This window comes from Panthera tigris, chromosome E2 (assembly GCF_018350195.1).
Source record: "Panthera tigris isolate Pti1 chromosome E2, P.tigris_Pti1_mat1.1, whole genome shotgun sequence".
NCBI classification, from domain to species: Eukaryota; Metazoa; Chordata; class Mammalia; order Carnivora; family Felidae; genus Panthera; species Panthera tigris.
Window position 1 is genome coordinate 14,341,334 of NC_056674.1, and position 13,712 is coordinate 14,355,045.

Below are 13,712 nucleotides of genomic sequence, written 5' to 3' on the forward strand. Positions count from 1 at the left end.
TACAGACAAGTTATTTACTTCTTCTTACAACCTTGAGCCCTCTTTGCCCTGGAAAGGGGGGTGGGCCAGGGGGCCGGGCCCAGCATGCACCCCCATTTCTTCGGGGGCTGATCCCTCCCCCAGCTGGGCCGGGTCCTGGGGCCACAGCGTCAGGCTGGCAGGGGCGGAGGTAGAGGTGGGAGAGCAGGGGAGAGCCATTGGAGCCACAACGGGACACACAGAAGCGGGGGCACGGGGACAGGGGCCGGGACCCGGGATATCTGGGTCCGTGGGGGCCTCGCAGGCCTCGGCCTGTCTGCGGGACCGCGGCCTCACAGCAGGCGACAGGCATTGCCCACGCTGTCAGCTGAGGTGTCAAGGTCATGGCTGTAAGGGGAGTCCCAGTCCCTTAGGAAAACGGCCTCCAGCTGGCTCCTCAGGCCACCACGCCCATTCTGTGTCACCAGCAGCGAGGTGCCCGCCGTCTCCGTGAAGTAGCTGCCAGACCAGTTGGAGGTTCCTGCCGGGTGGGGTCAGAAAGTCAGAGCCCACGGCTGTGACCGGACTCCCTTTGCATCCCCCTGGCGGAGCTCAGGACACTCACCGATGTAGGTGGCGCGTTCGGTCACCATGTACTTATTGTGGTTGACGCGGGCGTATGGGATCCGGGTCTGGGCCTCGTCCGCAGGGACCACAAAGAGTTTCTGAGGGCGAGGGGAGAACGGGAAGGAGCGTGAGATGCAGGGTGGGGTTGGGGACAAGCCAGGGTCTGGGGTGGGGAGTGGAAGCAGGTTTGCAGGACTAGGGACTCAGCTGTTTCCCACAGAACTGTGAGAGCCAGAACGGGGCCCAGCGGAGTGGGTGTCTGCTACCAGGGAGGAACCAGCTGCCTTGTTTGCCATTCCTTCTAGAACAGCTCCTGTTCGTCCCTTAGGTCTCACCACAGATGAGACCTCACCCTTTTCCAAAAAGTCCTCCTTGACACCCCCCCACTGGGGCAGATGCCTCCCGGGAGGACCCCCCAATGCTGGCCATGATGCCTCCGTCCATGTCTCCTCCGTCTGGGCTCTGCCCCCTCTCCCTGTGCCCTGTCCTCCTGGCTGGACCCGCCGTCTCCCCCTCATGGCACAGCCCTGTCCATCTGGGTCGTCCCTGTCAGGTGACAGGTGAGCTCCTTGAGGGCTGTCTTCAGGTCCGAGGGGTAGGTCCGGTGGGGGGGGCACTTACCACCTGGATGTCGGAGTGGGTGTGGTTGTCACGCAGCGCGGCCAGGGAGTGCAGGAAGGCCCGCATGGATGGCTCAGAGTGTCCCCAGCAGCTGACCAGCAGGCGCACCTTGACGCCCCGCTCATAGGCAGCCCGCCGGAGCCCGTCGTCAATGGCGGGCCAGAACCTGGGGGATTCAGAGGACAGCTTTACCTACGGCCTCACCCTGAGGCCTGCTCCAGCTTCCGAGCGCCGTCAAATCCCAAGACCGCCCTGTCTCTGGCTCCCAGTTCTGTTCCCGCCTCCTTAAATCCCACGTGCCCCATCCCGTTTCTGGCTCCCACTCCTGCCCCCCAAGCTCCTCATCCTGTTTCCAGCCCATACTCCCTGCTCCCTAACTTGAGAAATCCTACACCGCACAACCCCTGCCCCAGGCCTCAGGTCCGCCGCCCTGTCCCCAACCCCCAGTACTGTCATCCTTTCCTCTGTCCCCCCCGCCCCACCCCGTCTTGAGTATCCAAATCCCCCATCCCTGTCTCCTCTGCCTCTCCCTGTGGTTTCCCTTTGCCTGGGTCCCCTGCCTGCTTTGTGGCCTCATCACTCTGTCTCCCACTGCCTCTTCCATTCATGGTGGTTGCCTGCCTCAAGCCCCATCCATGCAGCAGTGGCACCTGCGTGGGTGGGAGAACTCCATGGTGGGCAGGTAGTTCATGACCGCAACGTAGATGAAACTCCGGGCGCTGTCCACCACATTGAGCAGGGCCTTCAGATCTGGGGTGCGGCCACTGGGACACAGTGGTGGGGGCGCACTCTGCAGGGAGGGGGCAGTCAAGACACGTGCCTTGCCAAGGGTGCCATCGTAGTGGACCCCAGGCACAGACAAATTGTCCCAAGCCAGGTCCTGTGGATTGCACTGAATTCTCAGCCTCCGGGAAGGGTTGGGATAATTACCACGTCCGTTTTATAGGTGAGGAAACTGAGGCTCAGAGAGGGTAAGTGATTTGCCTAAGGTCACACAGCCGACAAATGGAGCCAGGATTTGAACCTAAGCTGTCTGGTTCCAGAATTCATGCGAGGGGCACCTGGGTGGCTCAGTCGGTTAAGCATTGGACTCTTGATTTTGGCTCAGGGCATGATCTCACAGCTCATGAGTTCAAGCCCCACATGAGGCTCTGCACTGATAGCACAGCCTGCTTGGGATTCTCTCTCTCTCCCTCTCTCTTTGCCCCTCCCCTGCTTGTGCAAGCTCTCTCTCAAAAGAAATAAATAAACATTAAGAAAAAAGAGAATTTACGCTCTAACACAGGGGTTCCTGACATAAGGGTCCTGGTCCAGCACAGACAACATCACCTGGAACTTGTTAGAATTGCAAATTCTTGGCTGGGGGTGGGGGGAGGTGGCACCTGGTGGCTCAGTCAGCTGAGTGTCTGACTTTGCCTCAGGTCATGACCACACGGGTTCGTGGGTTTGATCCCTGTGTCCGGCTCTGTGCTGAGAGCCTGGAGCCTGCTTCACATTCGGCGTCTCCCTCTCTCTCTGCCCCTTGCCTGCTCATGCTCTGTCTGTCTGTCTGTCTCTCTCTCAAAAACAAATAAACATTAAAAAAATTAAGAGAAAAAAAAAGAATTGCAGATTCTTGGGCTTCACTGTCCCTGGCATACTGAGCCAGGGTGCTGGGATGGGGCCCAGGAGTCTGGGTTTTAACAGCCACCCTCCCCGCCCGCCCCCTGCCCCAGCGCCATGCTTCTGATGCATGCTCAGGTTTAAGGACCTCTAATCACTCTTGTCCCCGACTTGCTCATTGCTGACCTTGCCTATGTACCGTACCACACCATGCCTTTTACCTATTTCCCTCCATCCTCGTGACAGATGAGCAAACTCAAGCTCTGAAGGGGACGTGGTAACAGGGGAACGCTTAACCTTCCTGGCGAGGCCACCGGAGCAAAGGACCCCTGTAAATCATGGGTCCCTGCATCCGTGCCTTTGTGTGGCCCTCCACCAGAACTCTGGGCTTGGCCAGGTCACTTGCTCAGGGGGACCAAAAGGCACCCGGACTGGCCGCCCCAACTGGTGAAAGTCTCAGCAGCTGAAAACAGCAGCGCCTCGTCTACAGTGCTCAGCGTCTGCCACAGGCGACCGCGGATGCTGTCCAAGAGAACCTTCCACAGCGATGGAAACGTTCTATATGTATCTGCACCGTTCGGTGTGGTAGCCGTCTGCCGCATGTGCCTACTGAGCACTTGAAATGTGGCTAAGGCAACCAAGGAACTGAGTTCTTGGCCATGTTTAATCTTAGCCGATTTAAACGCAAAGAGCCGCTCGCTATCTGGGACAGCACAGAGGCACCGGGGCTTGCATGAACACAGCTGTACCTCCCTAGAGGTGGCAGGAGAGAAAACCGAGGCCTAGGGAGGTTGGGACACGGCCCCGGCCCCAGACCAGGCAGAGTGAGCCAGAGTGAGTGGCCAGGACGCCCCCTCCCCATCACTGGGCAGTGTTAGACAGAGACTGAGACAGGGCCCCTCTTCCCAAAGACTCACTGCCAGGTAGGCCAGAGCAGGGGTTCCGTTGAGACAGATCTCCATCGGTGTCTCTTGATTGTAGCGCGTGTCATAGGGCCGGGGCCAGGTTGACGGGATGGAGCTGCCCGCCTGGCCCAGGTACCAGTAGGCCTCAAAGATCTTGGTCAGGTCCCGAGCCAGGCAGCTGCAGTTGTACATGACCACGCCTAGCTCCTTGACCTGTGGGAGGGCAGTGCTGAGCCTGGGGGTGGTAGCCTGGCACCCACGGATGGCACGAACACCCACGGCCCCCTCTTCCACCCCCCTCAGCCTTCCTTCCTGCCCCTTGCCTCTCAACCTCCCCATCTTTCTGCCCCTCCGTCCCCAGCCCCGCCGCCACCACCAGGACTAAAGTCCTAAGATGGGCGTGGATTTGACTCAAGCCTAAGAAGTCGTCAAGTTCTGGCAAAAATCCTTTGGTTATTCTGAAGTGCCAGGTTTCCCAAACTTTTGCCCATGCTTTTGTTTCTACCCTCCACAGAACCAGCTCCTACTCATTCTTAGGGCTTGGCTGACAGCCTCCTCCTCCAGGAACCCTCTCTTGACTGCCCAGACTGTGTCGGGCATTCCTCTGGGCTTTCACGTTCCCTTGGATTTCCCTCATTTCTCTCTCTAGTGACGCTGGACTGGGAAGACAGCCACCAGGCATGTCTCAGCCACGGCTGTATCTTCAGCATCTCCCCCAGAGCTGGTGCTGTTAGGGGCTTGGGAGTTATTTGCTGAGGAAATAAAGGATCATTGCCTAAGCCGTACCTTCTTTCCCGTCTCGCGCTAATTCTTACAGATCTTTCAGCTATCATATTAGCTGTCACCTCCTTTGGAAGACTTTCGTTGATACTCCGGACTGGGTCCCCCATCCTGGCCCTGACCCTCTGGGCTGCCGCACTGCCTGGTGACCAGCCTGCCTCTGCACTGGACTGACAGTTCCCAGAGGTCCATCGCTTACCACCATGTTCCCAGTATCTCCCGGGACAGGCCTGGGCTTAGAGCAGGCACTCAGGGAATGAATAATGAAGGGCAAATCGGTGGACAGGGCCTTGAATGCAGAAGGGCTGGCAGCTGTCATCGGGGATCAGAGGAAACCCCAGGCTTCCGCGGGCAGGGGGGAAGGCAGTGAGGGCTGGGCTGGATTTGGGGATATTTAGGGAGGCCTGGTAGGAGGTAGGAAGGAAGCCATTGCAGAGACTGGACACAGAAGATGCTGGGATGGAAGAGGGGTGTGGTTGGAGGCCAGGCGCCCTGTGGGGGCGGGGAGGGGCTGGGAAGGGAGGGCGGGTAGGGTGCAGGCAGACCTGGGTCAGGGAGCGCCAGTCCATGTTGGCGCTGCCGATGTAGAAGTGGGTCTGGTCCACCACCCAGAACTTGGTGTGCAGGACGCCATGGGTCAGCTTCTGCATATCCACCATGCGGACCTGGGCACCTGGGACAGACAGGCTGTCGGGAGCCGGCTCGGAAGGCCCCCGGCCCGGCACCCCCCACGGCTGCCCCTTGGCTCACCACTTTGCAGCAGGGTCTGTAGGTCGGCCTGCGGCTGGGGCCCGTTGGGCTTGCTCACGGCGATGCGGACCTTCACGCCTTGAGGCGCCAGGGCCTGTAGCTGCCGGAGGACCTCCTCACCCTGTAGGGAGGGGAGAGCCTCTGAGAGGCTGGGCCCGCCAGCTCTCCCACCCCATGCGGCACCCCCCAAAAAAGGCCGTCTTGATTTTGCATTTCAATTTGTGATCAGGACTGAACAGGCTTTCCATTAGCCGGGACACGGAGAGATGGCTTTACAGGCTAAGCTATGAAAACCTTTCATCTGGTTAATTACTGGTGCTCTGGGCCACACCAGGGCCTCCCTGCCAGTCCTGTCCTTCCAGGGACTTCCCCAAGATCTTGCCTTGGAAGCATCAAAGCTTGGCACCACAGGGGCCTCCATGCACCCTCTCAGATGTTGGGGGCAAGGCACGGGCTGGGGATCCAGGAAGGTATAGGGTGAGGCCCGATGGTGCCAATAACTGTAAGAACGACAGCCAAGGATTCCCTGGTTCCTACTGTGAGCCGGGCCCCACCCTAAGCCCCTTCACATCTGAACTCACAGACTCCTCACTGCTCTCACTGATGAGGCAGGTCTGAGTAAAATCCCGGAGGTGCGGAGGAGAAAGCTGGCATCGGAGAACTCAGTGGTGAAGTGGGATCTGAACCCAGGTCACCTGCCTCCTATGTCTGTGCTTTGAACCACTCCAGGGGGAGCCGGCGGGGAGGGAGCACTCCAATCATTTTTAACTTCTGTGATTATGTTTTCAGGCAGTGCTTGAGGAGCCCCGCAATTTTAATAAATGTTAAGCCCACTTCTGACAAAAAGAGGCAGCAGGGGGAGGAAAACAAGAAGGGACCAAGTCAGTGTGTCTTTCAAGGAAGGGGTTACCCGCCTAGGCTGGTCCTTTTCACATCCTGAGGTTTTATGTTTTTTAAGTGTGTCTGTAGACCTTGACAAGGATATAAAGCAAACGCTGATGGGGGGGCCGATGGTTGTCAGAGACCGTGCTGGAATCTGCATGGATTTATTTTTGTAACCGGCAAGTGTTAGCTATTGGCCCCATTCTATAGATGTGGAAGCTGAGGCCTGAGAGCGGCGGTGACCTGCCCAAGGTCACGTGGCTGGGAGGCGGCAGGCTGGCTTGAGGCTGGGCTGTTACCTACTCTTCCATTTCATTGTGTGACAGGGTCTGGGCGAGCAACATCTGTCAGCCTAATCCCTGGTAATCAGACCCACACCCTGACCTTCAGAGGCCTCCAGATGACCGTGACAAACGCCCCCAGTCCAGAGCGCCATGTGAAGACAGTTGCTTTCAATCACCTGTGTCCAACCCACTGTGTGAGACGTGCCCATCTGTCTCCTGGGCTGCAGGGGAACCCCCTTCACTCTCCCCCACCTCCCCCCAATGGCTCCCACCACCCCTGGTGCCAGCCAGGGCCCATGTTGCCAGGTACCTGCTGGGCAGAGGGCTCCTGAGTGTGGGTGTCATTGTTGGTGAGAGTCCAGTAGAAAGAGGCGATGTCCAGACTGCTGTGGGCACCGGCGAGCAGGCCCAGCCAGGCCTGGCTGGTGGACGGGTTGCTCGTGGAGGCATTGGGGAAGTCCAAGCCCTCTGGAATGCTCTCCACCAGCACTGCTCTGGGGGGTGGGGGGTGGTATCAGCCACAGGGGGCCAGAGACAACTGGCTGGAACATGAGTGCTCCCCTGTCCGTCCACGGAGGATATTTGTGTGTGCCTGTACTCACGATTCTGTGCGTCTGTGCATTTGTTCGTCTAGACGAGTGGAAGGCAGGTTGTGCATGCGGCTATTTGTGTGTGTGTCTGTCCACACATGTGTCGGAAGATGCCGTGTGTGTGTGTGTGTGTGTGTGTGTGTGTGTGTGTGCTGGTTTGCTCACAAACACGGACAGAAAATGATGCTGTGGCTGTCATGGGAACAGTGTTGGGGGGAGGGGTTGGGGATGGAGGGAAGGCCCTGTGACGGTGCATTTGGGAATCTGCGATCAGATCACCTCCCCCTGTCCCAGGCACCCGCTGTGGCTCAGGGCAGTCCCTGCTCAATGTGTAAGCGTCCCGGTCCTGGCGGGGCTCTTTCCCCCCACTGCCCGAGACCCCTCCCCCGCCTCAACTTACTCGCAGGGGTCGTAGCAGGGGGCTGGGCGCTGGTTGGGCCCGAAGAGATGCAAGTCGCCGTATTCCCATAGAAACAGCTGAGTCATCAGGGCTCCGAAGCCCACGACCGCCAGGATGAGGACCAGCAGGACCCAACGAGCTTTCTGTGGGGAAGAGGAGGCCATCAGCCAGCCCAAGGCTACCAGCCCAGCCCACACCTGAGACAGGGTGAGGGTGGTGGCGGGCTCCTACCTTCTCCGCAGCCTTCCAAGCCTCAATCTCATTCATGGGCAGCTCATTGGCGGGCTCCTCAGCAGGCACCTTTAGCTGGGGAATGGGTATGGTAGGGGGGTGACAGGGCAGCTTGGCAGGGGCCCTCCACTGCACCCAGCCCCAACCCACGGGGCCCCAGATCCACCTACCTCCTGGTACATCAGTTTAGGCTTCATCTTGCCAGGCAGCCAGGGGATATGTGGAGCCCAGGCGGGGCAAGTGGGTGTGTCAGGGTCTCCAAACTGTGGGGAACAAAAGCTGGCACTGTGGTGGGGTTTCCGGGCTTTGGGGGAACATCACGGAAAGCAGAGTAGTGTCGGGCTCACGGGATCCATTGGGTCTCCTTGTCTGTAAGCACGGGATCACTGGCATGGGGCCCGCCACCCCAAAAGGAGGAAGCTGACCGCTGGTCAGCAGGGTTTTCGAAATCCCTCAAAGTCTAACGCCTTGCTTTCTTCCCATCATTCCGTGGTGCCTACACTGTCCCCCTTAGCGCCCACCCTGCCCCCTCCCCCTTAGCGCCCATCCTGCTCCTCATTATTACGCTCCCTATTAGCATCTTCCCTTCTCTGAGCTCTAATATAGACATTCCCAAGAAGACCACTCCGGATGGGGTCAGTGAAGCCCCAAATCTTTGCCTGGCTTCTCGCAGCCCGAAGACCACCCAGGGAGCATTTTCCAGGTGGCTCCTCTGCCATCACCATCAGGTACCCACCAGAAAGCTCAAGCCGGGAGCCCGGAACCATCGGGGCCTCACCGCCAGCCCCCAGCCCATCCCCCGAGCCATCCTCCGCCACCTTACCCCGGAGGGGACTCGGTCTCACTCCGCAGGCGGCAGCTGCTACCTCCGCGGGGCCCCAGCTTCTGCCCCAACAGGCTAAGCAGGGGCGGGAGGAAGGGGGGCGGAGCCAGACGGGGCTCCGCCCACTGCAGCGGGGAGTCTGCGCAGTGCGCAGGCCGCCCCGGCTCACCGCAGGGAGAAGGGGGGCTCCGGTCCCCCAGATACGGTCCCGCCAAGCTGGCCGGGGTGCGGAGAGTACATGGCTGGGGGATGGGCTTTGCCACCCATCTCCCCCAGAGCCCCGGGGTGGGGTAGGGAGGGTACAGGTAAAGAGAAAAACCCCGCATCTTGTCTACAAACCTTGTGAATTTTTGTACCATGGGCATGTATTACCTAGTCAAAAATAAATAAAATTGTTAAAAAAAAAACCCGTATAAAATGTCAATTATACTCAAAAAAATTTAAAAGCCTTATAAAATAAAGTGGAGCGATCAAGGTTGAATAATATGATTTCCAGAGGTAGCGAATAAAATCAGAAGACACAACTCAAGCTATGGTGTTGGGAAGGGGGGGGATGAGCGGGGTGGTGGAAGTAGACTGTGGGTTTTCTGTTGGCGTCTGTTTGGATAACTATTTAATTTCTTTAAAAAAAGCCAACTGATATTTTGATAGGGATTTTTAAAATTTTGTTTCGGAAATCCAGGCTCCGGCTGGAAGATTAAGCAAGATTTCCCACTTCCCATCTCCTTTTTCCCAAGCAGGATTTAAGACCACCGCTGACGAAAAGAACTGAAGAACCCCTCCCCGCCCACCTTTCCCAATACAACAGGGGTAGGACGCCCTCCCCTCCGTCCTCGCAAGAAATCAACAGATGAATGCAGAAAAGGATGATCACTGAGAGATGCGACAACGTCAGAAGGGGTTGCCTCGAGTGGCATCTGGGGTGGGGGAGGATTGCTTTTTATTGTACGCCTATTTTCTTTTTAAAAATTGTGCAATATAAGCGACTTACAGAAAAGTAGAGGAAAAAAAATCTCTGTGCAGATTAATAATTGTAAAGCCAACACAGGTGTTGCGTCCCACGGCACGCATTACTGAGATTTTAAAAAAGAAGGAAAGAAGAAAATTGCAAAAGGGAGCTAGGTACCCCCCCCCCCCCCCCCCCCGCCGCCCTTCCGCGTTACCGGAAGATCCAGCCTACACGTGAAAGGATAATTTGGAAACCCCTTCACCCACGTCAGATCCCAGATTGGCAAGGGCTGAGCACAGCTAGATCCCCTCCTCTCATTGCAGGGAGACAAATGGGGATGGGCCAAATGGATCCAGCAAGAAATGGTAACAGACCAAGGTTATTTGGAACTTCAGAGGTCACCAGAAGCAGCAGAAAACAATCTTAGAGGTGGCTGACCGCAGGGTTGCCAGGTGGGCGAGGGGAGGCTTGGGGCAGGAAACATTTGCCTTTTATTTATTTGCAAAAGCCTTGGTGAGAAAGGTTTCATTGAAGAACATGGGGTTGAGGGGCGCCTGGCTGGCTCAGCCAGTAGAGCCTGTGACTCTTAGTCTCGGGACTGTGGGTTTGAGCCCCACTTTGGATGTAGATAACTCTAAAACAACAACAACAAAATATGGGGTTGGAACCGCAAGCGATGTAAAATTAGGGAAAATAAAGTGAACAAAAACAAAACTGGGGGAGAGGTTGGGCACGGAGGTGCGAGGCATGGGATTGGGCACAATGAGGCCGAGAATTGGAATGGCCATTAATACACCAAAAGTAGGTAGAAACTAGCATGCACTTCATTCAGATTATTAGTGACATTTTGGCTTTCAACTTGTATGGTGATTACAGGTCTGAAACAAAGGGTTTACTTTTAATTTCTGCTATATTTTTATCAAAATACACCTAAGGAGCAACTGGGTGGCTCTGTTGGTTAAGTGGCCAATTCTCGATTGTGGCCCAGGTCATGATCTCATGGTTCATGAGATTGAGTGCTGCATTCATGAGGTGGAGCCTGCTTGGATTCTGTCTCCCTCTCTGTCTCAAAATAAACTTAAAAAATACACTTAAGGTGTTTAGAAAAAAAAAAAAAAAAAAAAGCAACCAAAAAACTAGTAGGGTGCTCAGGTGGCTGGGTCGGTTGATTTAGAGTCTGATTCTTGATTTTGGTTCGTCATGATCTCAGGGTTGTGAGATAGAGTCCCGAGTTGGGCTCTGCTCCCTCTGCCTCTGCTCCTCCCCTGCTCACATTTGTGCTTGCTCACTCTCTATAAATAAATAAATAAATAAATCAATCAATCAATCAATCAAATGGAGAGGTAGGTTAGACTGTAAGGCAGTTAATACTGTGGATTCCAGAGCCAGATGCCTGACTTGAATATGATCCTCAGTGCTCATGTGACTGTTTGACCTTGAGAAGTGACAATGAATCTGTGCCTTAGTTTTCCCATCTGTAAGATGGGCATGGTGACAATAGTACCTACTTTTCATAAGGCTGTTCGTTAATTTTACACATACTTACTGAGTATCTATGTACCAGCTATTGTTTGAGGCACTGGAAATACCACTGTGAACAAAACAGACACCAGGGAAGACAGATACAAAAATAAGTAAATTATGTTAGAAGGTAATACATGCCACAGAGAATCAGGGAAGTGGGACGGGGTTGGGGGGGAGGAGTTGGGATTGTCAGGAAAAGCCTCACTGAGAAGGGGATACCTGGAAAAAACTTCAAGGAGGGGAGGGAAGGAGCTACATGGACTTCTTAGAGAGTGTGTCAAGCAGAGGGAATAGCCAGTGCAAAGGCCCAGAGGCAGGAGTGTGCTTGATGTGTACTGGGAAGAACAAGAAGGCCAGTGTGTCTGTAGTGGGGTGGGCTGTGAGGAGGAGAGAACAGTCAGAGGGGTGACAGGGCCAGATTGTGCAGGGCTGCCTGGACTGTGGTGAGGTCGGGGCCATGGGTAGGCTCTGAGCAGAGAACAGACATGATCTGCCTAGGGTGTTGTAGTTGGTTGACTGCTGGCCTCAAAAGATATGTCCAATATGGCCATAATCTCCAGGACTTGTGAATGTGACCTTAGTTGGAAAAAGGGTCTTTGCAGAGGTCATTAAGGATGTTGAGATGACATCATCCTGGATTATATGGGTGGGCCCTAAATCCAATGACAAGTGTCTTTAAGAGACAGGAAGAGAAGAGACAGAGAAGACCACGTGACCAGGGATGCCGAGATTGCTGAGATATGCCCACAAACCCAGGTATGCCTAGAGTCACGAGAATCTCCCCTAGAGCTTCAAGGGGGGTGTTGGCCCCGTCAACACCTTGAGTTTGGATGTCTGGCCTCCAGAATGGTGAGAATACATTTTGGTTGTCTTAAGCCGCTCAATTTGTGGTAATGTGTGATAGCAGCCACAGGAAACTCATTCATGTGTTTGCAGGCTCCCTCTGGCTGTGTGGGGAACAGACGTGTGTGTGTGTGTGTGTGTGTGTGTGTGTGTGTGTGTGTGTGTGTGGTACAGCCAGGGGTTTGGGCCCAAACAACTGCCACGGATAGTGCCCCAATAGCTGATCTGGGGAAGGTCAACTTGGGAAAAGGCCAGAAAGAAATGAAATGAACGAATGAATGAATGAATACATACACTGCGTGTGTGTGTTCTGAACATACACAATTTGAGAAGGGACTCCTTTGAACTAAAGGGATTAATACCTCTCAAGTGTATACAATGGACACGTGAGAGGTTCTCAATAAATGTGATTGTGTCAAGGCTCCTGACCAAAAAAAAAAAAAAGAAAAGAAAAGAAAAAGAAAAAAGGCACCATTTTCCCCCTGCCACCCCCAAGACAAGATGCTTTTCATTGTAGGGCTTTAGTGACCATTTAATTTTTTAAATGCATAGGACTTGTGTGGAAATTAAATTATGAGGCTCAAGCTCCTAGCTGGGGTGCCCTTTCCTCCATATCACAGTCTCCAAAAAAAAAAAAAAAAAAAAAAAAAAAAGCTTTAGCTGGATTAAGTATCCAGCATCCCTATCCTGATCCCTGGGAGGAGGGGGGCGCAGGGCAGGGTGAGATCAAAGGTGGGAGCAGACAGCTAGACTGACAGAGCTAGGCTGGCAGGTGCTGGGCATTTTCCTCAGCTTGGCTCAGTTCCTGTGGCCAGTAACCTAGAACCCCTACGGGGTCCCTGGGCAGTGCCCAAGTTGATCCTTATGCTCTGCTTCCTTGGTCATGGGATGTACCTCTGTCTGCAAGGGTGCCCCTCCCAGCCCAGAGGATATCCCTGGTCCCTTGGCTTGTGCCCTGCCTGCCTTGGAGTGTGACACTACAGCCCACAGAAAAGGAGGAAGCAAAACCCACTGGGTTTCGGAGACACGTGCTAGGTCACAGCTCCCTGAACACCCCTCCCTTGGGTGGGGGCAGGAGATTTGATCCCTCCTCCATACCAGTGCTTTACGTTGCAGAGTCTAGGGTTCAGATCCCACTTGTCACTCTTACTGAGTGACCTCAGGCATGGGGCTTTACCTCTCTGAGCCTTGCTGGCCCATCTATAGAATGGGGATCGTCTCATGGGGCACAACTCATGGGTGGCTCAGTCGGTCGAACGTCTGACTTCGGCTCAGGTCACGATCTCATGGTTTGTGAGTCTGAGCTCTGCATCGGGCTCTGTGCTGTCAATGCAGAGTCTGCTTTGGATCCTCTGTCCCCTCTCTCTGCCCCTCCCCAGCTTGCACGCATGTGTGCATGCACTCTCAAAATAAATAAGTAAACTTAAAAAAAAAAAAAAACAAAAAAGGGTAGGGGATCATCTCATACTCATCTAGGGGGTGGAGGCTTGGCAAACTCTGAATGGTTTAAGGGGTGGGTCTCAGAGTCCTACCGCCCTGGGTTCAGAGCTTAGCCATGTATTCCTGGGAACCAAGGCTCCCTTCTTGGAGCTTTACTTTCCTCCTCAGACCAATGGGGAAACAAATATACCAACCTCACATTTGTCAATGCACCCATCCATGGGAGACAGGCAGCACAGCAAATCCCCCAAACAAGCTTCTTGGTGACATCCGTGTATCCCCTACTACTCTGTACACACTTTTAGCACAGATAGACTTGTGTGTCCCTTAAAAAGCTAAGTCTGTGCCCAGCACATCACAACCACTCAATAAATGTTTGTTGGGAACAGAAGAAATGGGGTAGAATGGAAACCTTTGAAAAAAGACGTTCACAGGGGTCTCTCTAGACCCAGTGACATTTTTTTTTTTTTATACACAATGATAACCAGCTTGTGCTCTAAACC

At 54.7% G+C, this 13,712-nt stretch overlaps 1 protein-coding gene across 4 annotated transcripts in view; it reads right to left on the minus strand.

The window, feature by feature from the left end:
• Positions 1-13,712, minus strand: part of PLD3 (phospholipase D family member 3) — an 18,701-nt gene continuing 4,989 nt past the window's right edge. The window contains exons 1-12 of one of the 4 annotated variants that reach the window (XM_042970088.1): positions 8,793-8,810; positions 7,801-7,893; positions 7,631-7,705; positions 7,400-7,542; positions 6,720-6,903; positions 5,244-5,364; positions 5,039-5,166; positions 3,726-3,926; positions 1,857-1,996; positions 1,207-1,372; positions 584-683; positions 1-499 (exon numbers count right to left, since the gene is read on the minus strand). In XM_042970088.1, the coding sequence (XP_042826022.1) occupies positions 312-499; positions 584-683; positions 1,207-1,372; positions 1,857-1,996; positions 3,726-3,926; positions 5,039-5,166; positions 5,244-5,364; positions 6,720-6,903; positions 7,400-7,542; positions 7,631-7,705; positions 7,801-7,827 (1,473 nt within the window). In that variant the 5' untranslated portion in view covers positions 7,828-7,893; positions 8,793-8,810 and the 3' untranslated portion in view covers positions 1-311. Of the gene's footprint in view, positions 500-583; positions 684-1,206; positions 1,373-1,856; positions 1,997-3,725; positions 3,927-5,038; positions 5,167-5,243; positions 5,365-6,719; positions 6,904-7,399; positions 7,543-7,630; positions 7,706-7,800; positions 7,894-8,366; positions 8,422-8,453; positions 8,540-8,792; positions 8,811-13,712 lie in introns of those variants that run through there. The other 3 variants (XM_007087225.3, XM_042970086.1, XM_007087226.3) reach the window with 3 other exon arrangements.